The sequence below is a fragment of the Corythoichthys intestinalis genome, chromosome 9, assembly GCF_030265065.1.
Source record: "Corythoichthys intestinalis isolate RoL2023-P3 chromosome 9, ASM3026506v1, whole genome shotgun sequence".
NCBI lineage: Eukaryota > Metazoa > Chordata > Actinopteri > Syngnathiformes > Syngnathidae > Corythoichthys > Corythoichthys intestinalis.
The window spans coordinates 50,290,164-50,316,327 of record NC_080403.1 but is presented as its reverse complement, the minus strand read 5'-3'; the positions used below and the strand labels follow the sequence as shown (position 1 = coordinate 50,316,327).

Here is a 26,164-nt window from a genome sequence, read left to right as displayed (position 1 = left end):
ATTATTGTGGTAACATCGCCAGAGAAATCGCCAGTTTCGTCAGGTTTTTATTAGGGCTGTCAAAATTATGGCGTTAACGGGCGATAATTAAATTTTTTAATTAATCACGTTAAAATATTTGACGCAATTATCGCACATGCCCCGCTCAAACAGACTAAAATGACAGTCCAGTGTAATGTACGCTTGTTACTTGTTTTTTTGTGTTTGGCGCCCTCTGCTGGCGTTTGGGTCCAACTGATTTTATGGGTTAGTACCATGAGAGAGCATGGTGTATTTATTGACATCAACAATGGCGAGCTACTAGTTTATTTTTTGATTGAAAATTTTACAAATTTTAATAAAACAAAAACATTAAGAGGGGTTTTAATATAAAATTTCTATAACTTGTACTAACATTTATCTTTTAAGAACTACAAGTCTTTCTATCCATGGATCGCTTTAACAGAATAATGTTAATGCCATCTTGTTGATTTATTGTTATAATAAACAAATACAGTACTTATGTACCGTATGTTGAATGTATATATCCGTCTTGTGTCTTATCTTTCCATTCCAACAAAAATTTACAGAAAAATATGGCATATTTTAGAGATGGTTTGAATGGCGATTAATTACGATTAATTAATTTTTAAGCTGTAATTAACTCGATTAAAAATTTTAATCGTTTGACAGCCCTAGTTTTTATCATTTATTTCAGAACTTGTCCAACACAAAATGCCTACTGTCCGCCGCAGTTGACGTAATCTGAACAAAACATTAAAAGTGAAAGTAAACTCTTAACCGCACCGCTCCCTCACTCGGTCACGTCAGCCACGCAGTGCATTCAGTTACACATTAGAACAAGATTCGTTACATTATTACAGGAAATATTAGTATTATTATTCCCATTTTTATTTAAAATTCATTTGTTTTGCAATTGCTATATGTAATTGTATCAGCAGTATTTATTAAGGATTTAGTGTAGGTTTTTGGGCTGTGGAACAATTTATGGAATTATAATAGATTCTTATGGGAAAATCCTGCTCGACATATGACCATTTCAACTTACAAACAAGGTCCTGGAACAAATTAACTTCGTATGTCGAGGTAACACTGTATTTTAAGTCAAACCTTTAGCTCCCTTTTTATTGACCTCATGTTATCACTCCTGTATTCTTGTGCAGAATATAAAACGTATCAGTTGTTCGCCCATCAAATTCGGTGAGTGTGAACTTTGGTCTGTAATCGAAGTTTCTGGACTCGGCGTGGACATTAATGCAAGTATGGAAAGTTTTTCAGTGACCCCGAAGAGGATATTTCCATAAAAACAACCCCCGGAAAAGAAAAAAAACAAAAACATTGGAAAGCCGTTTTTCTCGTTCGCTCTATGTTTAGAACACTCATAATCATAATAATAACCAAGTCAATAATTTTGATGCTCACTTCGCGTTGACAAGTGAATAAAAGCCTTTAGTCAAAAACCCCCGGGTTATAAAAAGAAGCCAGAAGTGTTTGTCCACAAACCAGCGGGTTACTGCATTGCGGTTCCTTCCACTTCTTTCTAACTGCCTGCCTCAACCTCAAGGCGACGTGCCGACTAAATGAGCATTTAGTGGAACAATTAAATGCAAAACATTTGTTTAGCTAAACCCCATGCTTCCCAACAGTGGGGAATTGTCTCGGGATATTCCTTCTTGAACAAAACAACGACAGCCTAGGAAAAAAATGAATCTGTATTTTCTTGTATCTTACTCTCTCATTTGACTCAATTTTAAGATTTCGACAGGAACATCTCAAATCCTTTTAGTATAGCGTTCGGCACGGTGACCACCACCTTAAAAGCTCGCCCGACTCCTCCCGTCATCTGCCTTTTGCTACGAGCAACTTGAGATGCTATCTGAAGTGGTCGCACACCACATAATGATAGAGCGTGTCGACGCACACACGCAGAAACGTGGATCCGTCTGTAATTATATTTCACGCAAGCCTATCATGAATGAACCGATGTGAACTGAGGGGAAGAGATTTCGATGCAAAATAGGCATCTGCGACATGAACGCACAAGCAAAATGGCTGCAAAAATGAAAATGAGGGGTGGTGCGAAAATTGTCACTCATCGGGTATGTGATGTTTACAAATTTGAAGGGTTTTTTTTTGTAACAGGGATTGAGGTGTGTTTGAACATGTGTTCGGGCGTTTCCCTGCTTTTATGATCATATATGGCCCAAGGCAGTCTTATTTGATGCCAAGTGGTAATCTCTGGTTTGGGGGGATGGTGGGTGTGTCACCAAAGCCTCCCTTCACGCAGAGATTTTGCACAATTATAGAAAAAAAACATGGATTAAGTTGATTTGATGGTGTTAAATAATAAAACTTTCTTTGCTTTAATGGTCCGAACTTCATTTTTCTAGTTTTCAGTTTTAAAGAATGTACAATGAAAACATGAATTAAAACTATATTGTAGTTAATTTTTAGACCCATATAAGGTAAATGTTAAACATTTCAGGGACAGTGGTCACTATGGTGGAGCTTTTATAGAACAATTTCTTATTTCTGGCCATTTTGAGAAACGTTTTGTGACACTTGACCCCTTAAACCTTAAAGCAGAAACGTCCAAAGTCCGGCCCGGGGGCCAAATGCGGCCTGTGGTCAAATTTCATCCGGCCCCCAGCCTCTGTCATAAAATCAATAACGTCTGGGCCGCACACAGACTTAATAAATTGGTCAGCAGTACTGCAACCAGCATATGAAGTAGCTTACACACGAAATGCTGCTCCTCATTTACCCACTAAAAGGCAGCAGCACTTTAACCCTTAATTGCCAAATTTATCACATTTGATACACCTAAAATTTCATGATTTTGAGACTAATTTAGAATTTTGACACTTCTTTATGAAAAAAAATGATAGATGCAAGTCAACACATGCATCTGCAGGTTCCATGAGAAAAAAAACATGATTTAGCATGGGTTATAGATATTAGAGCGCTTATTACACAAATTCATTTTGACTTCTCTTTTTACAAATTTGAAAAATACGTTTCATTAGGACCTTTTTTTTTTTAAACCCCCCCCCCCCAAAAAGGACCTTATTTTTCAAATTTTGGGATTCTCTGATAATTGCTTCATGTTGCAAGTATTTAAGGGCTAAGCAACAATACTTCGTGTGACCCATTACTTCCATTTTCTAAAATGGCGACAATCAACAAAAAAAAAAGTTAACTGTGACGGCCGACGCTTCAAGGATAGGTGGAAATTGGACTATTTCTTCACTCAAATACGCAACAACTGTGTCTTGCCTCATTTGTAAAGAGACAGTCGCTGTTTTTGAGGCGATATTACCAAACAAGACACGCCGGTATGTACGACAAGATTACAGGAAAGATACGCGCCCATGCCTTACAGGAATGTGCAAGTGTTGACAGATTATTCAAGATTAGATTTATTGGCTGCAATTGACGGCGATAGACGTCCGATCCATTTTGACTGGGAGGGGCGAATGAACGATTGTTAAACTTGTCAGAAACTGAATTTTCAAAACTTTTCATATAATTGTAAACATTTACTGCTAACCCTCATTAACCCTGATTAATCAATAATCGATTTATAATTGAATCGTTAGGTGCCCAAAGATTCCCACCTCTAGTAAATACTGTCATGAACGTTTCCCACCGTATAGTTTTTTTCTCTCTGGCAACTGTCTGTGTCAAGAAAGACAGTGTGTGTATAATGCAAACATGACACAAGTCATACACACTTGCTTTTTATGGAAAATAATTCAATTATTTTTGTTCTGATGGTAATAATGTTGAGTTGCGTTTATGGGTTTGGGCTCCCTTAAAGTACTGCATTTATTTTAATTTTATTTAGATTTTTTTTTTTTAACATTATACTTATGTTCCAATTTGCTAATATGTTTTGAAAAATATCCTACTCAATGGAAAAAAGTTTTGTTTCTATGACCAGATATGTCAAAGTAGAACATTTTAGAGCTGCAATTGCAATACCGTGATACTGTGAAACCGTCATATTTTGGCTTATGGTTATCATCTCGTCAGAATATCATACTGGCACATGCCTAGTATTTTGGACGTCTAGCACAGTCATTGGCAGCCAATGAGTGAAGTAAGTGACCAGTAAGGTTTAAAAAAATAACATGATTGCTGCATGAAAGGGTTGCCATTCAGTGGCTGCGTTTCAATCGCGGTTTAAATGAGCCCTCGCTCACTTGCCCTAGCCACCGCCCCACGGGGAATCCCCGCCGCCATCTTAAGGGCCGTTCCAATTCCCAAAACAGCGAAGTGAACTTGGTGAAATGGACCCTCAGAGGGCTCAGTGATCGAGTGAAAAACGATGGTCACTCCGGAGCTCCCTGTATCCCACAATGCATTGCAATGGTGCATGGAAAATATGTCCATGCGGGGGTGATAATGAAGCTCAAACACTGTTGGCTGCTGTATATATACCACCAATGAAGAAGAAAATGAATTAAGCCACCAGCAAGGTGTTTGAATGTTATACCAAACTGCCTTTTGAATTGTAAAATTCATCATTGTTGAAAACGTATGGAATCACAATAGTGCCAAAAAAAAAAAAAAAAAAAACATGAATAAATATATATAAAGAGAAATAAATGAATAAATAATAATAAAGTAACTTTTTTATTGACTTTCACTTTTGCCATAAAAAAAGGAGAAAAAAGATTTTTTTCATTGATGTTTCTATTTCGCTTATCTTTTCTATTTTGCTTTTAACGAAAGGAATGGTCTGTCAATCAAATGGCATTGGGAGGGACTGAAACTAAACTTCAAATAGGTTAAATGCATTTAAACAACAAATTTGTCTATAAATTATAAGGTATCGACAAATAAATAAAGAATTGCCCAAATAAAATTTGATACAAAACTAATAATTTGATCATTCCCAGGTACCGACGTATTGCCATCAAGCGCGGAATACGTCTCCGGCTTATTGACATGAGTCGCCGTGCATTTTGTGCGATGTATTGGTGCCACCAGGGGGTGGCCAGGCCGCGGCCATTTGTTGGCCACCCCACGCGTTGTTAGATGTAGTAGCTGCGGAACTCAAAATGTTGACTGGATTATTATGGACTATGCACATTAACACAATATATGTACAAAATACAATATAACACAATCAACGAAAGTATATCAGTAGGTGTGTTTTTTACTGGCCTGTTTATTACTACGACATGGTAAAAACCTGAAATTATGGCTTTTATTTTTTTGGTGTGCCACCTCAAGGTTTTAAGTGGCCCCATTTGGCCACCCCTATGAAGAATTTCTGGAGGCGCCACTGATTTGGAATTGGCAGTATAGCGCCACTCCAAAACCTTGTGATTGTTTCATGATTTTCTTGCCTGTTAGTGAACGAGGGCAGGTGTGTTCCATTTACGTCTTTCGCTCCCCCTCCGCCCACTTTCCCTCCGCCCTCCAAGTGGCTTCCGTGTGACGTCATAGCAAGTGCTTAGGGCAAGTGAGCGAGGTTAACTCAAACAGTGATTGGAACGCAGCCAGTGTATACTACTGAGATGCTAATTCCTGTTAGCCTGTCAATGGCATCCTACACGTTATATTAGCATGAAGATAACAAGCTTTCGCAAACAAGGTAATGTGAAGTGTATTTTGCATTTTTATGCTTTAGAGGTGTGCAAAATTTCCGATTCTTAGATTATTCGCGATTCGGCCGTGGAAGATTCGAGAACGATTCACAAACATCCAAATTCCGATTATTGAAATATGCCAAGTAAAGCAGAAGTACAACACACTCAGCGCGCCGCGCGGTCTTCGGGGCACAATGAGGAAGAACGCAGCGAGAGTAGCTAAACATCATGCTTCTCATTACCCGGCCCCTCGGGTAATGCCAATGCTCAACTCACGGCTCTAGCTCAACTCATGCCACGAGATAAAAAAACACAACAACATACCTGAATGCTGCCGAAAAGCTGCTACAAAGTACGTCATCCACATAATGTTACGGTAGATATCATTCATATAGGACTAGATGCACCACAGATATGGTAGCGTTAGCAGCATATCTAAAAAAAGCTAGATGCGTCGTTAGTAAACGGCCGCCATCTTAAAGCAGTACACTTCCCTGCAAGGCTGTTGTAGCGAACCTTCCAAGCAAACCTAATTAACTTTTTATCTAAAATACTCCTAAATCGGTAAAATATTGACTTGAATCTATCTTTAGAATAGTTTTGAAACTTTTACATGTCGAAAGTAGACAAAAGGGAAATTATGGAATAACGGGAGCAATTAAACGATTGATTCACAACATTAAATTAATTGAATGTAGTTTAAAGCTGCTGTTACAGAATGGGGACTGGAGTTTTTTATTTACTGTTACTTTTGTATATTTGTTTACTGCTATATGTTAACTTGACAGTGAAATAGTAGTTTGGTTTAGCCTGAGAGTATTTTTGAACAATTTTGGAACTAATGTACAAAACATTTAATAAAAAAAAAAAATAAATAAATAAATAAAAAAGGGGGGGGTGCATCAATAATCGTTTTATGATTGAATCGGAGCCTCTGAATCGTAATCGTAATCGAATCGTCAGGTGCCCAAAGATTCCCAGCTCTATTAGTCTTCTTTTGCAGTTTATCTCAACTTAAGTTCAATAAACGGCTTGAAATACATTAACATCAGAAATCGATGTGAAATAACTTTTCAGACGTTGGCCTCCAGCTTACCTTTCTTCACCTTCTTCTGCAATTTGACAGTATCAGATGATTTCTTCTTGATGTCGGCCCGCGCCTTTTTGTACTCTGAGATGAGAGAAGAAAAAACGAAAAAAAAAATTGAAGACTGCGTTGCAGAGTTATGTCATGTCTGGCTGACAAACCTTTGGCATGATCTTTGTCTAGCTGACTCGCCGCTTTCCTCCACTCCTCCATCTTCACCTCTAACGGTGTGATGAGACTTTCCGAGATTGCTCTGCGTGGGGAAAAATGTCCCTGAGTCGCTTTTTGACAGCAGACGACGAGTTAAAAGAATGTGCTGTCACAGTTTGAATCTTACGTGGTGAAAAGTTTGAGTTTGGACTCGATGCTACGGTGTCGCATACACATACGGGTTAACGCTGAGCCGATCTCCTTGGTAGCACCTACGAGACAAAACAAAAACAAAGTGTGGCCTTAATTCTGGTTGTGCCACACTGTATCGAAACATAACAAAAGCAGTTAATTGGTTCATTGTGTCATGAGCAACTATAGTGGGAGGCAGCCATTCAGTGTTTTCGGAGGAACAATGAAGGGTTGTGACAGCATTTTAGTGGGATTAACCCAAGTGATTTATGAACAACTCCAGGCAATAAAGTCACGGGAAACGCGCATATTGGCGCGTGATCTTTTATGAAGTCATGACAAAATGGCAGCAACGAAAGAACATGCCCAGAAAAAAGTGCTGACTCGTGGATGCTTGTGTCAAAATTTCAAAAATATAAAAGAGGCAGTCGAAAAAAAATGATCACATTCGTACATAGGCACCAAAACAAAGAGGAAGTGATGGAAGCAAACGTGGTAAAACTTCCTGTATTTGTTCATTTATATTATCGGGAAATGAACATAAATAAAGCTTGGGTACAAGGTGTGGCGAGGCATGTTTGCTTTATTCGCCGTTTCCTCCCTGTCGCGTTCCAGTCATCAAAGCGTCTGCCGCGCAACGTTTTTGTCTGAGCGCGTTTCACTCCCGCCTGAGGCAATTAAAACAAGCCAGGCGTTTGTTCAAGGGACAGCGTGACAGAAAGCTGTAAAAGGAACCATTTTGCCATATTTCCTGTATCCAGCTATTCTGTTTAAACAGCAAAGAAAGCGAATGGACAGCATGATGTTTGCCAGTGTGTGATGACACGTCAGTTTGTTTCATTTAGTCTCTTTCTAATACAAGTGAATACTAATTAGTGAAGGTGCTTTGCCAGTGATAAATAAGTGAATTTTTTTTGTTTATGTAATATGGATTCATGGTGGGTGTGCCGGTTAGCGCAGCTTCAATTCTTTATGTTCCTCTGTTTCAAGTCTGTTGCCGCCATTATTTGCATCCATATCCAATTACAAACCCCTTTTGTGTTGGCAGATTTAAAGCAATATCCAACAAATAACTGCTAATTTTGGCTCCTATGTTGAAGGCAGTTTAGGCGGCGATACAGTATATGGTCTCAAATGTGATTCTGTTCAGTTGGTCAGTTATTTGTTAGTTTCAGGGCTCCGGAGTGGCTAAGCTAGCGCGAGTCAATGGTGGTTGAAATCAACTCCTTCAACTAAATAAACCCCTGCTAACTCGAATATTAAAGCAGTAATGTGAAGTAATTTCATAACATGCCAAATAGGGTCACAATTAAAGTAATTAAACATTGTCCAACAAATAAAGCTTGAAAAAATAATTTATATGTTGTATATTTGACAAAATAATCGCGTTTCCGAAGTTCGAGCCTGAAAGGGGACGAACCCGGAAGTGATACGTCACACCGGGAACAGCGATGGCAGCTCCATACGTAAGGCCGCCATACAAAGCCCTTCAAACAGTTGCCACGTTTACATGGAGCCAAATATTCCAATTACAATCGAATATTTGTTCAAACCGAATAAATGTGTTCCATATAAACACCTCATTCGGAATGAACAGGCCCAAACCGAATGGAATTTCATTCCGATTCACAGGGGTGGAATATTCCTTTTCCCAAACCCATTAGAAGTAAAATTATATCATGTAAACAGGGAAGCGGAATGGTGTCTGGTTGCGTTCTTTCTGCGCATGCTCCGTACTGACATGGTGACGTCACTCGGTGACGTAAGTAACGTCACTTGCAAGTTGCAACATGGCTTCCAAGCATACACACAGCGCACCCACACAACTTTTTAAATGAACGGCGTGTCATTCTGAAGTTTTGTTTCCACTCGAAAAGTTAAAACAGCAGCTGATCTCACGATCGATCTCCATGTTTTGCAACGTGACGCTTTGTTTTGATTAATCTGCGCATGTCAGACGGCAGTTGTCAAACATCCTTTCGGAATAAAGGCAGACACATGTAAACGCTGGATCGGAATAGATGAAGTGACATGTAAACAGCTGAGGTGAAATTTCCATTCGGAATGATTTGAATCGGTATGAATAAAAGTCAGCATGTAAACGTGGCTAATGATTCAAACAGCGATATAAGCGATGGATCTCCTCCGTTGCGCTCGATCTAAGTTTTTGAAGAGTTGAAGAGGTGGAGCTTGGAATTTTATGTTGGATCTAACATGTATTAGCCAGATGCTAATCAGGATGCAAACAATGTGCCTAGACTACCTGGCATGGAATGGATACAAGACCCATCGAGATTACAAGATTGGTAAGATATAGGCTGTTATTATTGTCACGATTTGAAGATGCAGGCATTTGCACACAATTTTATGTTTTTGTCTATCTGATGACAGTGTTAAAAAAAATAATAATCAGACTTCATGTTCATTTTGGCAGATCCGGCAGCTCTCGTGCATATGAAATAATAATATAAAAACGTTGGGGGTAAAAGAAGGAGATGAGTCGTTGATGGCTTTCTCCACTTTATTGTGGCAACAATAAGAAAACAAAATAATAGCGGACTGCCGCCACATTCGACCGCAAAGTTTTGCTTGTCGCTCATCTCCGCCTCGCCTCGTACTACCAGCTACTACTACTTCCTGGGGCTATCGGCAGGAAGTGCCGTCTAATGGCATGAGGAAATGTAGTTTTTTCACACAAGCGAACAGATTACAAAGCACCACTTCAGTGTTGTCCCGAGACTACATTTCCCATGATTCACTGCGTGACTTGAGCCGCTCGCTGATTCACTGCGAGATTGAATGAATGCCAACACGCTAAGTTGTCACCTGTCAGCGGCTTCCGCGAAACACAAACTAAAAGGCTATCAAGCGATCACCGTGAAAGAAACGCAGAACCGTACAAATGTAATGCAATGCTTGAAGCATGAAGGTGCAAATACATAATACAAATACTTGTGCACAAACTCACCAGCGGTGTGTGTCTCTTACTGCAACGTGACCGTGAATTACCGCGACGCAGTTGGCAGCTCTGCTTTGACAAAGTCATCAGTCATCTATCCAAAAATCACACTTACTTTTTGGCAAATCCTTGATCATAAGCAGACCGGTTAAGGAAGCAGGCATCTTCGCAATGTTTGCAGCAGAGAACACTACTTGATGATGGCGCGAAATTCATTCGCTTCGTGCGAACGAAAGATGTCCATTTACGTGCCCTGCTATCCTTTGGCCACTCATACAACTTTTCGTTTGAGTGAGAACAAAACATCGCCACACACCGCCGTGGCATCTTACCGAGAAGCAATGCAACAAACAATATGGCGGACTTCCCTCGCACTTCTAGGTGTGAAGTAATTTCCGAAGATTGCCGAAGAAAAGCATTTACATTGTCAAGGGCGTTGCTATGGGTTAAACAAAGAATCTGGATGGGTTGTGTTAAAAAAAAAATAACGAAAATATGCTTATAACTGTTTAGCCATTGATATTATTCAAAAACATGGTTGGCCAACCTTACTTCACATTACTGCTTTCAGCCTTATGTGAAAAATTTAACTGCACATTTTTCTGTTGTCATTCTTATGTTGAGGCCGCAAAGGGAAAAAATTGGTAAAAAGTAACTGATAAATTACTTTTAACGTACCTTAGTTAATTTGATAATAATCAGTAAAGTAACTCGATTACTTTTTTGAGGCGTAATCAGTAATCAAATTACTTTTTTCAAGTAATCTGCGACAACACTGATTAGAGCTCATTAAAAGTGTTGATTTGATCAGCAAAATTAGTAAATTTGAAGCCAAATTATTTATTGCCAATCAGATTTTTCATAATGGGTGTCATTTGAAAGCTATCTTGGTGTAGAATCAGAAATATGTGAGAGTAAGTGAAGACATCTGTATTTACATTTTATTTTGAAATGTTCCCCGGAAGTGCGCTAGCTAAGCCGCTAACCGTAAGCTTTACACTCGATAATAATAAGTGCACAGTATTTTCCTCTTAGCTAACCGTAAGCTTTACACTCGATAATAATAAGTGCACAGTATTTTCCTAACGCTATTTTCCACATTGTTTGCAAATGCTGTAAACCAGCGAGTTTTCATGTTTGAAGTGCCACCTTATAACCGTGAAGATTGCCTTTTTGGAGAATGCAACCATTAGTTGATTTCAGGGTAAAGTGTCTTTTGGCAATAGCCTACAGGAAAAATTAAGCTCAGATTCCGCACCCAGAACAAGTGTTTGCATCAATGGAACAGGTTAAATTGTAGCCACACCAATAATGTTTCTACATTCAAAATTATTTTCAAATCAACAGATGAAGTGATTATTAAAGTTTAATCTTCCTCATCCAGATTCAGTGGATTCCTTCATCTTCCATGCCTTACAAACACTGAATGGCCTACTTAATGGAATTGAATGGAAACGGCAAAGGAAAATAAGCTGTGCTCGTCATTTACAATTTCCCTCCTGAGGGCAAAATACAGAGGACAAACTGTTCGGCCCTTTCACCGAAGCCACATTTTTCCGGTCTGGCTCATAACGCCACTCATTCAACAACCGTGTCCAGGTGTGTGTGATGTTAAAATCCTAAACTGTAAATCTACTAACATTCACCGTGACAAAAGCCCGAGTTCACCAGTTTGAAAACAGAACGACAACGGAACACCTCATCCGTCATCCTGTCACTCTGCATCGATCTGCTTATTGATTCATTGAGCAGCTCGTCAGGATGAGGCAACCGCCGTCCTTCAGCCGATGACCTTCGGAAACTTCCACAATGCTCTGTCAGCACCTTGTGATGTGTGTGTGTTTGCTTGTGGGGGGAAAAAATGCCCCATGATGCCGAAGACGTCACCAGTTGCAGGGTTGCCATGGATATAAGTCACGCAGAAGGGAAGAAAGATTTCTTCTTTTTAAATCAGCTGATGATAAAACTTTTGAAATCTCGACATTTTGAAAAAAAAAAAGAGCAATTATGATGACATTAGCGGTAATTGTAAGTGATCTCCACGTGTGCGATATAATCGACCGCGGCACAGAAGTCACGCACAGAGACACAAATGATATCATCTGGCGTCAAACAGACGCGACATCTCGCGGTGGCTATTTGTGGCTGATGATCGATCACGTGTCTGTCAATACACTGAATCACATTAAGTCCACTTAGTAAAGAGAAGGCAATGATATCGAGGAATACAAGAATACTATGATGCAAAATTGGATTTTGCATTATTAATGAAGCATGAAAACCAGTACAAGTAATGCGCAGTTTTATTTGTTTTGTTCGGGGTTGCTATCCTCACGTTCTACTGTAGTATCTGTAACTTCTGAGTGTCTGTGGTTTCAAAGGCAGGGCCTGTCTTGTGAGTCATGGATGTCAGCAATCTGGGGTGTATAGGAGGGCTGTATAATACATGTTTTGGATAGTTATTTTGAGATTTAGGGGGTATTTAGGAGTACTTAATGGGTTAATTCAGACTCACACAGAAATTCCGGTGACGTCGCCAGCGTAGTAACTAGGGGCGATTCGATTCAGTTACGATTCAGGGTGCTACGATTCGATTCGTGAACAATGATCACGGTATTGACAATCACGGTTATCACAATTATCGATGCATCGTACATTACTAATTAATAGAGGTGGGAATCTTTGGGCACCTAACGATTCGATTACGATTCAAAGGCTACGATTCGATTATAAATCGATTATTGATGACACTCCTCCCGCTATTAGCTGCTCTTAATGTTTTGTACATTAGTTACAAAAATTGTATTTAAAAAAAAAAAAAAAAAAAAAAAAAAAAAGGCCTCGCAGGCTTAAATAAACGACTATTTCAGTATCAAGGTAACAGTTAAAAACAATAAATAATGTACTCAAATCCCCATTCTGTATCAGCAGCTTTAAACTACATTCAATTAATTTAATGTTGTGAATCAACTGTTAAAGTTGTTAAAATTGCTCCCGTTATTCCATAATTTCCCTTTTGTCTACTTTCGACATGTGAAAGTTTTAAAACTATTTTAAAGATAGATTCAAGTCAATATTTTACCAATTTAGGAGTATTTTGGAAAAAAAGTTAATTAGGTGCGCTTAGAAGGTTCGCTACAACAGCCTTGCAGGGAAGTCGACTGCTTTAAGATGGCGGCCGTTTACTAACGCCCGCATCTAGCTTTCTGTACATGTGCTGCTAACGTCACCGAGTTTTTTTTTTGCATCTAGTCCTATATCAATATGATATTTACCGTACCATTATGTGGACGTACTTTGTAGCAGCTGTCGGCAGCAGTCAGGTATGTTGTTGTTTTTTTTTTTTATCTCGCGGCATGAGTTGAGCTAGACCCGTGAGTTGAGAATTGGCCTTACCTGAGGGGCCGGGTAATGACAAGCATGATGTTTCGCTACTCTCGCTCCGTTCCTCATTGCGTCCTGAAGACCGCGCGGCGCGCTGAGTGTGTTTTACTTCCGCTTTACTTGACATATTTCAATAATTGAAATTTGGATGTTTGTGAATCGTTCTCGAATCTTCCACGGCCAAATCGTTAATAATATAAGAATTGGAAATTTCGCACACCTCTACTAATTAATATAGTAGACACATTTTTGTCTATTATCTATTTAAAATACCCTATTGATTTCAACAGGAACGATGAAAACATGCCCATACAACAAAAACCTGCACTTAAGCTGCTTTTTTATTTATTTATTTTTACAAGAAAGTGCAGAAACATTAACCATTTTAAAGGTAGTACTTATTTCACTCAACAATACAATAAAATTTACACAGGTGGAAAGAATTCCACATTTTATGGAAACAAAGTGTCTTTAGAAATAAGCCTTCTTTTAACCAAAATACTTTGTTTTCACAGATTTCTGTACTATTTCGCACGTTTGTAGTATTACCGCCATACTTAATCATGGTTTTACACGTTCTGCATATGAAATTCACGTTAGCGAATTAGCTAATTAGCTTAGCATTGGGGCTAACTATTAACACCTCAAAAACAACAACAATAAAGGCTAAACAGTACAAGAGGGTTTGTGTACTCAACTCTTATAGACGCACACAGGTCTTAGCAACACACTCGGGACATTTTTCAATTAACATGACTTGAAACTACAGCTGAACATCTGAAAGACGAGGAACAACTCTCTCTCGCTCTCTTCCCCTCTCGCGCTAATAAATAAAGAAATTATTTTCCAGTCTTTCGAAAAAGAACAATCTCTCACTCAATTACAGGCAGCATCCATTATAACATGCGTGCGTCTGTTAAAGGTGTCCGGGGGGGCAGACGTGTCTTGAATTTCGTTCCGCTACGAGCGGCTGTCATAGCATTTTGACAGAAAATCATCCGTTTTTGAGCCTTTATGAATCATAATCGAATCGTCACGTGTCGAATCGCGATGCATGTAATAATCGATTTTTTGGAACTCCTCTAGTAGGAATGGACCTTGTTCGTAACCCGGGGACAACGAATAGACCCTACTCACCTACGTCACAAAATGACGTGTCGCTGTATCCGGCCGCCATAATGTACCTATTTTTTAGACCTATTCTCATTGTTTTCAATTAGTCGTGCAAGTTATAGAGCAATTCATGGAAGCCCCGGTGTTATCTGACACTGTAAACTCATTGGATGCGTTGCATAAAAGGCGTTACGTGGAAAAGCTTCAGTTTATCCATTCGCCAGATCCGTATTTGATGCCTAAATCGATGTTTTTCGACCCGCTGTCTTCGCCATCTTTGCCTGACCCTGATATTTACAACTATCTTGTCCACACAAAATCAGCCTATTCTCACGAAAGTTTGAAAAACTTTAAGAGCTTGGAGGCTTATAAATGCTACGTTGTTGGTTGGGTGAAACAGGTCCTCGTACACGAAAATTCGGCAGGAATCTTGTGCTCGGGAAGGTGAGTTACGAAATTTTCAATTCAAAATCTTTTGTTCTTGCTAACATCCACTGTCAAGTCTAATGTATTTCATGTCATTTGTCAATGGAGCTAGGGCTTTTAATGGTTATATGGTTTAGCGATAGCACTCTCACTACATACATATATAATATGTAATAAATATGAAGTGCGATAGCACTACTCCAGATTGTCCCTAGTTTAATTTATTTTTTGGCTTTTGACCTCAATAGTGAAATTGTAAATAAATTGTATGACAACTGTCTTATTATCCCCTTATAATTATATATTTTCAGGTAGTTCATTCACAACGTCTGAGTGTATGTTGTCAGCGATTAGCCTAGCAATGATCTTAATTGCCGTTGTCAGCCCAAAACCCTCTAAATACATATTAAATGCATCTTACCATATAAAATGACTACTACATAATCTGTGGTAATCATTTGGAGCCCAGTTTTCTCATCGAATTGCAGCAGCCCATCTCGCTCTCCTCTCCGGGTCTCTCGGAATCCGGTAGAACTTCAAGTCTCTCCGTCTATCTTCTCTGTTATTGCAACCGACCGCCACACACGCCTTCACCATTTTGATTATTAATGTTAACGAGCAGAAAAAAACGCCATAATAGGAGGAATTTACGAAGCGCTAATGCATTAACATGACGAGTATACGGACAACATGGCGCGGGGGCGTGGCTGTGACGTCACGTGAGTAGGGTCTATACGTTTTGTTGAATTGTTTTTGGTGCACAGTATTTGCAAGCAGTGTGCGATTGCGCACGCGTGCAGCTTAGAAGGAACATTGATCATGACCCTGCCATATTAAGGTGTATCGTATCCTGAGTTTATGCGTATCATCCCATCCGTAATAATAAGTTGATGCCAAAAATTTACATGGACATTACCATGACAACCACCTACAGAAGCCCACACATTTCCCTGCTGGTGTGATGAGGGAGATGTACATCCGTACTTGCTGTGCATCTTTTTGAAATTATTCATGTCTTTAATAACTTCTTTTGGTTCATAGTCAGCTGTTGAACAAACACAGTCGGGCAGAGCAGCTGACGGAGCCAAAGAACGCAGCTGTCGAAACACAACAACCCAGGTGGGGGAATGTGCTCGGTCAACATGTACACACGCGTGAAGTCCCTCATTTTACAGGCTAGCATTTAGCCAATAGCTAACAGGTTCACGGTTAAGCTCATGTTTAACATTTCAGTGCCATTGATGGCGATAGATGTCCAAGTCAAGCAGTCAGTCAAACATTTAAAAAATGTATGTATCACAAAAGTGACTACACCCCTCGCATTTCTGGAGATATTTAAGTATATCTTTTATTGGGACAACACTGAAAAAAATGACACTTTGACACAATGAAAAGTAGTCTGTGTGTAGCTTGTATAATAGAAATAATTTATTTTCCCCTCAAAATAACTAAAAAAATAGCCATTAATATCTAACCCCCTGGCATCAAAAGTGAGTACACCCCTCAGAAACTACGTACATCCCTAAATGTCCAAATTGAGTATTGCTTCTCATTTTCCCCCAAAAATGTCATGTGACTCGTTACAGGAGTGCTGTCAGGATTGCTGCAAAGATTGAAGAGGTCGGGGGGGTCTCTTTTGTTTGTCTTCTGAAGACGGTACAAAAGAAAGCCCGCAAACGGTTTGCTCAAGACATGTCAACAAAGCACATGGATTATTGGAACCCGCCCGTCTGATGAGACGGTCGAGCTTTCTTGTGTACAGTCTTCCGAAGAGGCTTCCTCCTGGGGTGACAGCCATGCACACCAATTTGTTGTAGAGGGCAGCGTATGGTCTGAGCACTAACAGACTGACCCCCCACCTCTTCAATCTCTACAGCAATGCTGACGGGATTCCTGTAACAAGTCACCTGACATTTTTGGGGGAAAATGACAAGCAGTACTCAATTTGGACATTTAGGGATGTACGTCGTTTCTAAGTGGTGTACTAACTTTTGTTGCCAGGGGTTTAGATATTAATGGCTATATTTTGGCTTATTTTGAGGGGAAAATAAATGAACTCTATTATATAAGCTGCACACAGACTACTTTTCATTGTGTCAAAGTGTCATTTTGTCAGTGTTGTCCAATTAAAATATATACTTAAATATCTGCAGATATGCGAGGGGTGTACTCACTTTTTGTGATACACTATATATATTTTTTTTGAGTATTTCAGCCACATGCAAAAAAACCTCTCAATTAACCCAGAAGCTGAATATCCTAAACTTTTTGTGTGTACAGTATATTAAAAAAATGTCTGACTTTTAAATTTTAAGTCAACCAATTTCACTTGAATTTTCAACTTTTGATGGGGGGAAAAAGCAGTTTGAACTCAACATTTTAAGTAATCTAAACTTCAACTAGGCAAAGTGAAGTCAACATTTTAGGTAAACTAGACCATGGGTCCCCATATGCCGGGCCGCGGACCGGTACCGGTCCGTGGCGCATTTGCTACCAGGCCGCACAGAAATAATAATTTAATAACGACCGCATTCTGGCTGAATTAACCCTGTACACACCAATATCCCTGTCTACTCTAGATATAATACTACGGGATAGGTTATAATGTCGTCATAGAAATCCATTGATTGGACAGCTAGCAGTACATCTTGTTTGTGTATATAATATATCTATGTGCGCTTGTCCTCGAGAATAACGTATTACTAGGCCGCGGGCGCAGCACGTTTGTTCCTGGAAATAATTAGCTCCCACACGAGCGAAAATGACTGGAAAACAGATGTCTTTGGAGATATTTTTACAGCGAAAAGGGCACCTGACGAGCCTACAACCTCGAAGACCCGCGAACTGCAAAGGAGTGGATTCGTGACCCGTTTGTGAATAAACCGAGTGATTCGAGCATGTCTGTGCAACAGGAAGATCAACTTGTAGAGATCGCAAATGACGGCGACCTTGTTAAACGTACATTTGAGACAACAACTCTACTGAGGTTCTGGATAAAAGTCATTCCGGAATATCCTGACATTGATACGAGAGCATTGAAAACTTTGCTACAATTTCCAACATCGTATCTTGTGAAGCGGGCTTCTTCATTAATGTTTAACGACAAGGCGAAGTCGTTAATGGTGAGAGCGGTGTGAAGTTGCTGTGTGCAGCTTACATGGCAGGATGTATCTGAGGAGAACTTTTCTACAAGTCCTTTCATGATCAAACGTAAGGTAATATTCCTTTCTTTCAAGAAAGTTTGTAGTGTTTACTTTGGAATCGCTGCATTTGCGCATTTTGCGGCTATGTTTAACGTTAACGCGCATGTGCAGAACCGCATCGTTGCAATTTTTGATGGGTTGCAAAATTTGTCAACACCGGACCGTGGTGCAAAAAAGGTTGGGGACCCCTGAGCTAGACGTTAGTTTAAGTAAATACTAGTATATAACAACTTGCTACAACTGGTACTGCCACACTGAGTATGGTTACATTGACAAAATTCCATCAATCCGATCAGCGTTTCGATTAAAATTATGATCGAATGCACTGTGTTCAGAACACCAAAAATATTGATCCGATTAGGTCTTGCATGTTCATGCATCAGTACGTCAGTCGGAACAGATTATTTTGAAGTTTTACAGGGAACCACGGAGAGAAAGAGTTGTAGTTCTTAAAAGATAAATGTTAGAATGTGTTATAATAATTTGATATTCAAACCCCTCTTAATGTTTTCGTTTTTATAAAATTTGAAAAATTAGTTTAACTAGTAGGTCACCATTGTTGTTGACAACCCAATGCACTATGGGCGGTGACGTCACTGGGCGGTGCTTCCGTACTTCCAGAGTGTCACTCGTTCATTTTCATCTGCGTCCCCGGCGACGAGCACTGCTTGCCTGCCGGGGCCACAGCAGAATGACGAGCCAAAACTTGCTCGCCGCCGGGGGCTGGCCGATAGGTGAAGACAAGCACCGGTTTGGGTTAGCATGTCGCCTAGCTCTCACGCCTCCTGTTTTGTTTACTCTTTTCCTCCATCTCCAAGGCAGGTAAATGACAAAAGCCGGACTAACTACAGTGGTATAAAATATCGTTCGGGAGGTGTAAGAGGTTGGCAATTTTGACCATAATTTTGCCTTGTCGTACTGAATGAATGCATTTTTAATATTTCATATTCCATTTAGCACAAGACTTATTTGTTGTAACCATACAATTTATTTAGCAATTGGGGAAAAATACATTGATAAAAAGAATACCCTGTAAAAATATCGGAGTAGAGATAAAAAAAAACAGTGATGACATTTTGCTGCTCTCGGTCGCATTTTCCACATTCTGAATCTTCCTCCTCCACTCGGCTGGATTCTAAATCAGCTGAAATCGTTACTTTGCTGACATCACCCAGATGGCGGCGTCAGAGCGCCATAATGACAGGAGTAGCTAAAACGCAGGTTGAATGACTCATTTCTCGTCATCTGCGCTTTGCCAAATTGTTGTATATAGTCAAATCGTCTCAAAATATTATTTTAATTCACATAATGCTATTTAAGTTTTTTTATGTTGTCACAGACACTTTAAATGCAAATACAAAGTAAAATTCCCGAATATTTTTTCAAACTATGCAGAATTGCATTTTTTATTTAAAAATAAATCAAAATACGTGAGCTTAGCCTCAAATTGTATAAAAAAAATAAATGAGGATCTGAGTACAACAAGAGAAGAATTGGCTAACTTGAATAGCAAAAATCTGCTGGCTTAAATGCTATAAAATGCAAACTTTTTTTTTTGTGCAATGCTCTTAACAAATCGTTCAAACACATATTCCCGCAAAAAAAGGCTAAATATACCTAGAAACTAAATTACGAATGCATAAAAAGAAACATTTGCGCAGACAAAAAAATTACCTGACGTTGGTCTCAACAGGGAGCAGCTGGATTCAGCCTCACTGTTGCCACTAGAGGGCAGTGTATCTGCCCAAATCAACACTTTCAAAACAAACCATTACAATGCCACTCTAATTAAAGAATACTAAAGCAGCAAAATTTGATTCAAAGCTTTTTTTCTCCTAATCAAATTACTCGAGTTAAGCGATTAATGGTTGCAGCACTGGTGTTCATGAAACATTTTTATTCCAACCAAGCTTTTAATCCGAATAAAAGTGTCCATGTAAACAAAGCTACTGTGGCAGCGGATCGTGCAGACAATTGAGCTAAACACCCTGGCTTACTGCTCACTCGCCAGTGCACTTTTGAAGGCATTGGAAAAAAGGGCAAAGGGTAAGTTCACATAACTTATCATTTAAAATTTCCGTTTACTCAGAAATGTGTGAATAGCCTAAAAACATGATTGCTCAACGCATTTCATCAAGTTCACAATATTAACTTTATTAACAATATTAATCCTTGACATAAAAGAACTGAACTATTTGGAGTTATGTGGCTTTAAAATCTTAAAATTGGCATGACTATTAAGGGGGCTTATTATTTTTTATACAACGTAGTGTGCGTGTGATGCCGAATTAAACTGATCTCATTGCATTCAGTCGAAAACAACAATTTAAAAAATTACGAGCAAGTCTTTTTGTCAAACACTCAGGCATGACGGAGCAGGCCTGCTGCTGATGATTCTGTAGAGGGGAGCGGCCATACTCTCTCCCCTGGCACAACCGCCCTCACATTCTGGGATTCATTTTAATACCAACTGCTCTTACATAATCACAGCAACCGTCTCGAGACTACAGTTCGGAGTTCCTCGTGGGCAGAAAAACCATCAACACATTCACGTTGTGGAAATGAACGGAACATGTGTTTACCTCTGGAGCCCATCGCCATGTCCGCTACCTTCTGAAAGGCATCCAGGAAGGCGCCCGTCACCAAGATGGTGGTCCTGAAAAGTGACAGACAACACAAATGTATTATTTAAGGAGAATAATTAAACAACTGCAGCAAATAAAAACACAAAACTGACAGACAACACCCCCCGTGAGTCAGCTATTGGACGCCTGACTGCAGAAAGCCACATGAGAGACCCTCAAAGGCCAATTCGGCGGTGCAACTGGAAACCCTCTGAAGCCACATCATTATCTTCAATGGAGCTATTGTCTGCATGTCTATGAGTGTGTTTACAATTACCCGGGTAGTCTGTGCTCCACTAGCTCTGCATGGGTACACACATACATGGCCATGACTTGTGTAAACCGAACTGAGAAGATCAGATGACATTCTGACAGCGTTTTTTTTTTTTTTTTTACTGCAAACAATCTACGCTACTCAAACTTTTTGCCACCCCAGGAGGAAGCCTCTTCTGAAGACGGTACACAAGAAAGCCCGCCCGTCTCATCAGACCATAGGACATGGTTCCAGTAATCCATGTGCTTTGTTGACATGTCTTCAGCAACCTGCTTGCGGGCTTTCTTGTGTACTGTCTTCAGAAGAGGCTTCCTCCAGGGTTGACAGCCATGCACACCAATTTGATGTAGAGTGCAGCGTATGGTCTGAGCACTAACAGGCTGACCCCCCCACCTCTTCAATCTCTGCAGCAATGCTGACAGCACTCCTGTAACGAGTCACATGACATTTTGGAGGGAAAATGACAAGCAGTACTCAATTTGGACATTTAGGGATGTACGTAGTTTCTAAGGAGTGTACTCACGTTTGTTGCCAGGGGTTTAGATATTAATGGCTATATTTCGAGTTATTTTGAGGGGAAAATAAATTAACTCTATTATATAAGCTGCACACAGACTACTTTTCATTGTGTCAACGTGTCATTTTGTCTGTGTTGTCCCATGAAAAGATGTACTTAACCATCTGCAAAAATGCGAGGGGTGTACTCACTTTTGTGATACACTATACTTCAGATTCTACATTCGGAATTAAGCCTGAACGACATATCGTTTAAACATCGTCATCGCGATGTGCGCATGCCCGATAGTCCCATCGCAAGGATGTGCGATAGTTTTTTTATTTCATAATCCACAAAAGTCGCATAGCCTCCCTCCCTCCCTCTCTCTCTCTCAGCTCTCTGGTCTTGAGTCACTGCGGCACTTGCTTTTTAAAGTTAACGATGTTGAAAGCTGGGTTTCTTTGATGTTGCCAGAGGAGCGACTTCACACCTGTCAATCATCGTTTAACTTGTTAAATAGTTGCTGCGGCAAGGAAACGCGGGCTGGAATTAAGGCCGAGTTATACTTCCGCGTCAGACCTGCGCCCTCAAGGAAGACCCGAGTTACGACCCTGCGCCGTAGCCTGGCGCGCTCCTCTCGAATTTTCTAACCTTCGCGTCGCGTAGACGCGTATGATGTGGCAGAAACGAACTGTGATTGGTCCACTCAGACTGTTGTTTCCGGTTCAGTGCGAAATCACCGCCATTGTAGAATAGAATCAAACATTTTCTACACGCAAAAATGGACCAAGTCGACGGGAGTATCATCGAAGAGCAAGTCTCGTCAAAACATTATTGTGATTGCCAAATGGCAAGGTCGGCGATTGAAAAAAAATTTTTTTTAAATGGAAGAACCACCGAGACGCGTGTGTTCGGAATCGAGTGGCCATACAAAGCGATGACCCAGTCAGCCAAAAACTGCCAACTTTTTATCACTTTATGTCGTATTTTTGGTTGGTGCACTTCATCATTTATTGTGTACATATGTTTGCTGTGAGTCTGTGACTTATTTACGTGTCAAACTAACCGCGAAAAACGAGGGATCACTGTACACTGTGGTCACGGTGAGTCCTCCAAAGTCTTTACAAAAAGCTATGTAAGTCATCTAGTGAAAATTTCTTAATATATATATACAGTGGGGAGAAGGTGGGAAAACCCATTGGCAGTGTATCAAATACTTGTTCTCCCCAATGTGTGTGTGTGTATGTGTATATATATATATATTTTTTTAATATCGCAATATATGATCGCAAACCCCCAAAAAATCGCAGCAATTAGGCTCGAGCGTTTACGTCACAGCAGCACGGGATCATGCGAGATTTGCGACAACGCAACCATTGCGGAAGCATCACGGGACATTTAAACTTAGCGGCAACCAAAGATGGAAAAAAGTAAGGAATACTTGCCAGTTCGATACAGAGACAAACTTGTTACCACGGCGAAGGACAGATATGTGAGCAATTTTAAGGATGTGAACAATGTTGACCCTCACGAGCAAGCCGAACACAAATGGAATAAAGATGTCGACAAGCTTCCACCACTACGCGAAATGGACATCATGCTGTATTTAGTGTTTGGTATATGTTACTACACTCATCAGCAATTCCGAAACTACAAATCGCTACAAAGCTACGAACAGTTTTGCTGGGGATGGGTGCAGGATCTTCACTTTATGACCATAGCAAACGGCAACACATCTTTCTAGCAAAGGTAGGCAATGTGTGTTTACATTAGTCTGTGACCACGGATGTACAAATCTTTTGCTGCATAAAATGTAGCCTGTGTACAAATTCTTTGCCACTCCCTCACGTCAAAATATTACAGCTTTTTCATTTAGCAACGACATGAATTATGTCTTATGAAGACAATGCACATGTATGCATGCTAGTTGTTTAGCTTTAGCAATAGCTAACAACAGGCCGACTTAGGGCGTAAAGTTACTGAAATTTGCGTAAACAAACGAAATTAACTTACCGGAGTGGAAGTGCATAGAGCAAACTCAGTGTGTAACTGGAGAATCAAACGTTATGCCCTTCCTTCTGATCGAGGCCACCCATGCCATTCTTCGACGTTTGGTAAGTTCAGATATGAGCTTTCCCTCGCCTTTTCTCCATGTAGGGATCCGGAAGAAACTCAATGGTGTTCCGTCGAGCTGTACATTCTCCTTTCTATTCGATCGGTTGTTGCAATTCTTTACCGCACAATAATTTCCAACCATTTTTAAAGAGCGACCTGTGTTGAAATGCCTCATTGCTTATGTTTCTCGCTTCCACAATGGCGATAGCGGCGGAAACCTCGCGAGTGCCACGTCATACGCTCGAGCCTAATAGTTTTTTCCAATATCGTTCAGGCCTATTAGGAATAGATTTAAAATGACATGCATTACGAAAATCTGATTGGCAATGATAATGATGTAATAAATGATAATGTGGCTTGAAATTTCTTAACGTGCACTTTGGAGGACAAGATGTCAGTCATTTTGTATCAAATCAACACTTTTAATGGGCTCTAATTAGCAGACAACAAAAAAAAACCATTGGGTTTCTCACCTATTTCATATTCTGCACTAAACTAGCTTTAAAATAAGTCATTATGCATTAAGGATGCAACAATACTTGGATTTATATTAAACCGTTCGATACCCCGCCTTCGATTCAATACGCAAAGATATTCGATCCAAGTGCAAAAGTTCCAAAAATATATTTTCCAAACTTTTTCTGTGGTCTCTCTCGCTATAATGTCCGGCGAATCTTTGCCTTGTAAATAAAGCTATGAGAAGGCTCCTCCCCGTTAGCAGCCGCCCTTTCCACCCCCAACTGCCTGAAGTGCGGGAGCACAAGGACCACTGCTCGTGAGTAAACACAGAGGCGGCTCGTCGGTTTCAACGTCTTACAGATCCGTTGTGTGGCAGTATTTTGGGTTTGCGATCCGCTATCCCCACTAGTACGTGTTTAACAGCGACTGTCTTTACGGATATGTACAACAATGCCCACCAATATATTGTTCCCGACTTGGCTGCTACGAATAGCCTCGGTTTGACACCAGACAGCTTAAACCCTGGGACACAGAGCGCTAACTCACAGTTACATGATGAACAGTGAGTGGCAAATTAAGAGCACTGTACTTCAAACTCGTCCTGTTTATGAAAGTCGATTGTCAAATGCTGGTATGCAGACGTGACTTCTGTGGTGTTTGTTAACTTTTTTTAACGCCCGACAACACTCGCGCGCACACACTAGATATCATCAAATAGCAACCTAGATGTGCTACGTTGGAACCCCCAAAGTCCCTAACCCATGCCATTTGCTGCGTGAGCCCAGAGTGATCATGGGACGCGTAGTCCATATACAACATTGATGAATTAAAGACCGCCATGACATGGAAGTTAAGCAGGCCAAATCAATCCATACCAGTGACTATAGATAATAGAGGCGTGCGAAATTTCCGATTCTTAGATTATTCGCGATTCGGCCGTGGAAGATTCGAGAACGATTCACAAATATCCGAATTCCGATTATTGAATTATACCAGGTAAAGCGGAAGTAAAACAGTCAATGCGGTCTTTGGGACGCAATGAGGAATGGACCGAGAGTATATATCATGTTCAACTCATGCCGCTAGACAAAAAAAAAAACAATCATACCGGACTGCGGCTGACAGCCGCTACAAACAACGCCCAGTTGCTAGTTGCTACAAGCATACGGCTACAGTACATATCACATATATGTAGAACTAGATGCAAAATGACAGACGGCGGTGTTAGAACATGTATTATTGAACAGAGATGCGAAATGACAGATTTGCCGGCGTTAGTAAACAGCCGCCATCTTAAAGCAGTACACCTCTCTAGAAGGCTCTGTTGTAGCAAACCTTATTAACTTTTTATCTAAAATACTCGGCAGAATCTTGTCTTGAATCTATCTTCAAATGATGAAATAGTTTTAAAACTTTGACAAAACTAGACAGAAGGGAAATTGTGGAATAACGGGAGCAATTTTAACAACTGTAACAGTTGATTCACAACATTAAATTAATTGAATGTAGTTTAAAGCTGCTGATACAGAATGGGGACTGGAGTTTTTTTATTTACTGTTATTTTTGTATATTTGTTTACTGTTATATGTCAACTTGATACTGAAATATTAGTTTGGTTTAGCCTGAGAGGATTTTTGAACAATTTTGGAACTAATGTACAAAACAAACAAACAAAAATTAAAAAGGGGGAGGGGGGTGCATCAATAATCGTTTTATAATCGAATCGGAGCCTCTGAATCGTAATCGTAATCGAATCGCTAGGTGCCCAAAGATTCCCAGCTCTAATACATAATGCTGCATTTATTGTTAATTCAGTACGTAATAGACAGTGACTCTGACCACAAATAGCTGCTAAGAGAGTAATAGCAACAGTGTGCCCCGCCTCACTTTACAAACAGTAAAGATTGTTCTATAAGCACTTTTATACAAAATTTGTTCTATAAGCACTTTTATACAAAATTTCTTCAGATCGGTAAGAAGTAAGCACACAAATGTTATGCACAAAAATGCATGTTTATATGGTGGCATTGTTATTTTTGCTTTTTAGCGTTTCAATTCGGCGCATTAAATGTATTGAATCGA

The 26,164-nt window shown here is 39.9% G+C and overlaps 1 protein-coding gene across 3 annotated transcripts in view; it reads right to left on the bottom strand.

The window, feature by feature from the left end:
* The window catches only part of mtss1 (MTSS I-BAR domain containing 1), an 86,108-nt gene that overhangs the window by 24,400 nt on the left and 35,544 nt on the right, over nucleotides 1-26,164 (bottom strand). For all 3 annotated transcript variants that reach the window (XM_057845267.1, XM_057845268.1, XM_057845269.1), the window contains exons 3-6: nucleotides 20,697-20,770; nucleotides 7,025-7,109; nucleotides 6,849-6,940; nucleotides 6,697-6,771 (exon numbers count right to left, since the gene is read on the bottom strand). In XM_057845267.1, coding sequence (XP_057701250.1) covers nucleotides 6,697-6,771; nucleotides 6,849-6,940; nucleotides 7,025-7,109; nucleotides 20,697-20,770 — 326 coding nt within the window. The remainder of the gene's footprint in view (nucleotides 1-6,696; nucleotides 6,772-6,848; nucleotides 6,941-7,024; nucleotides 7,110-20,696; nucleotides 20,771-26,164) is intronic.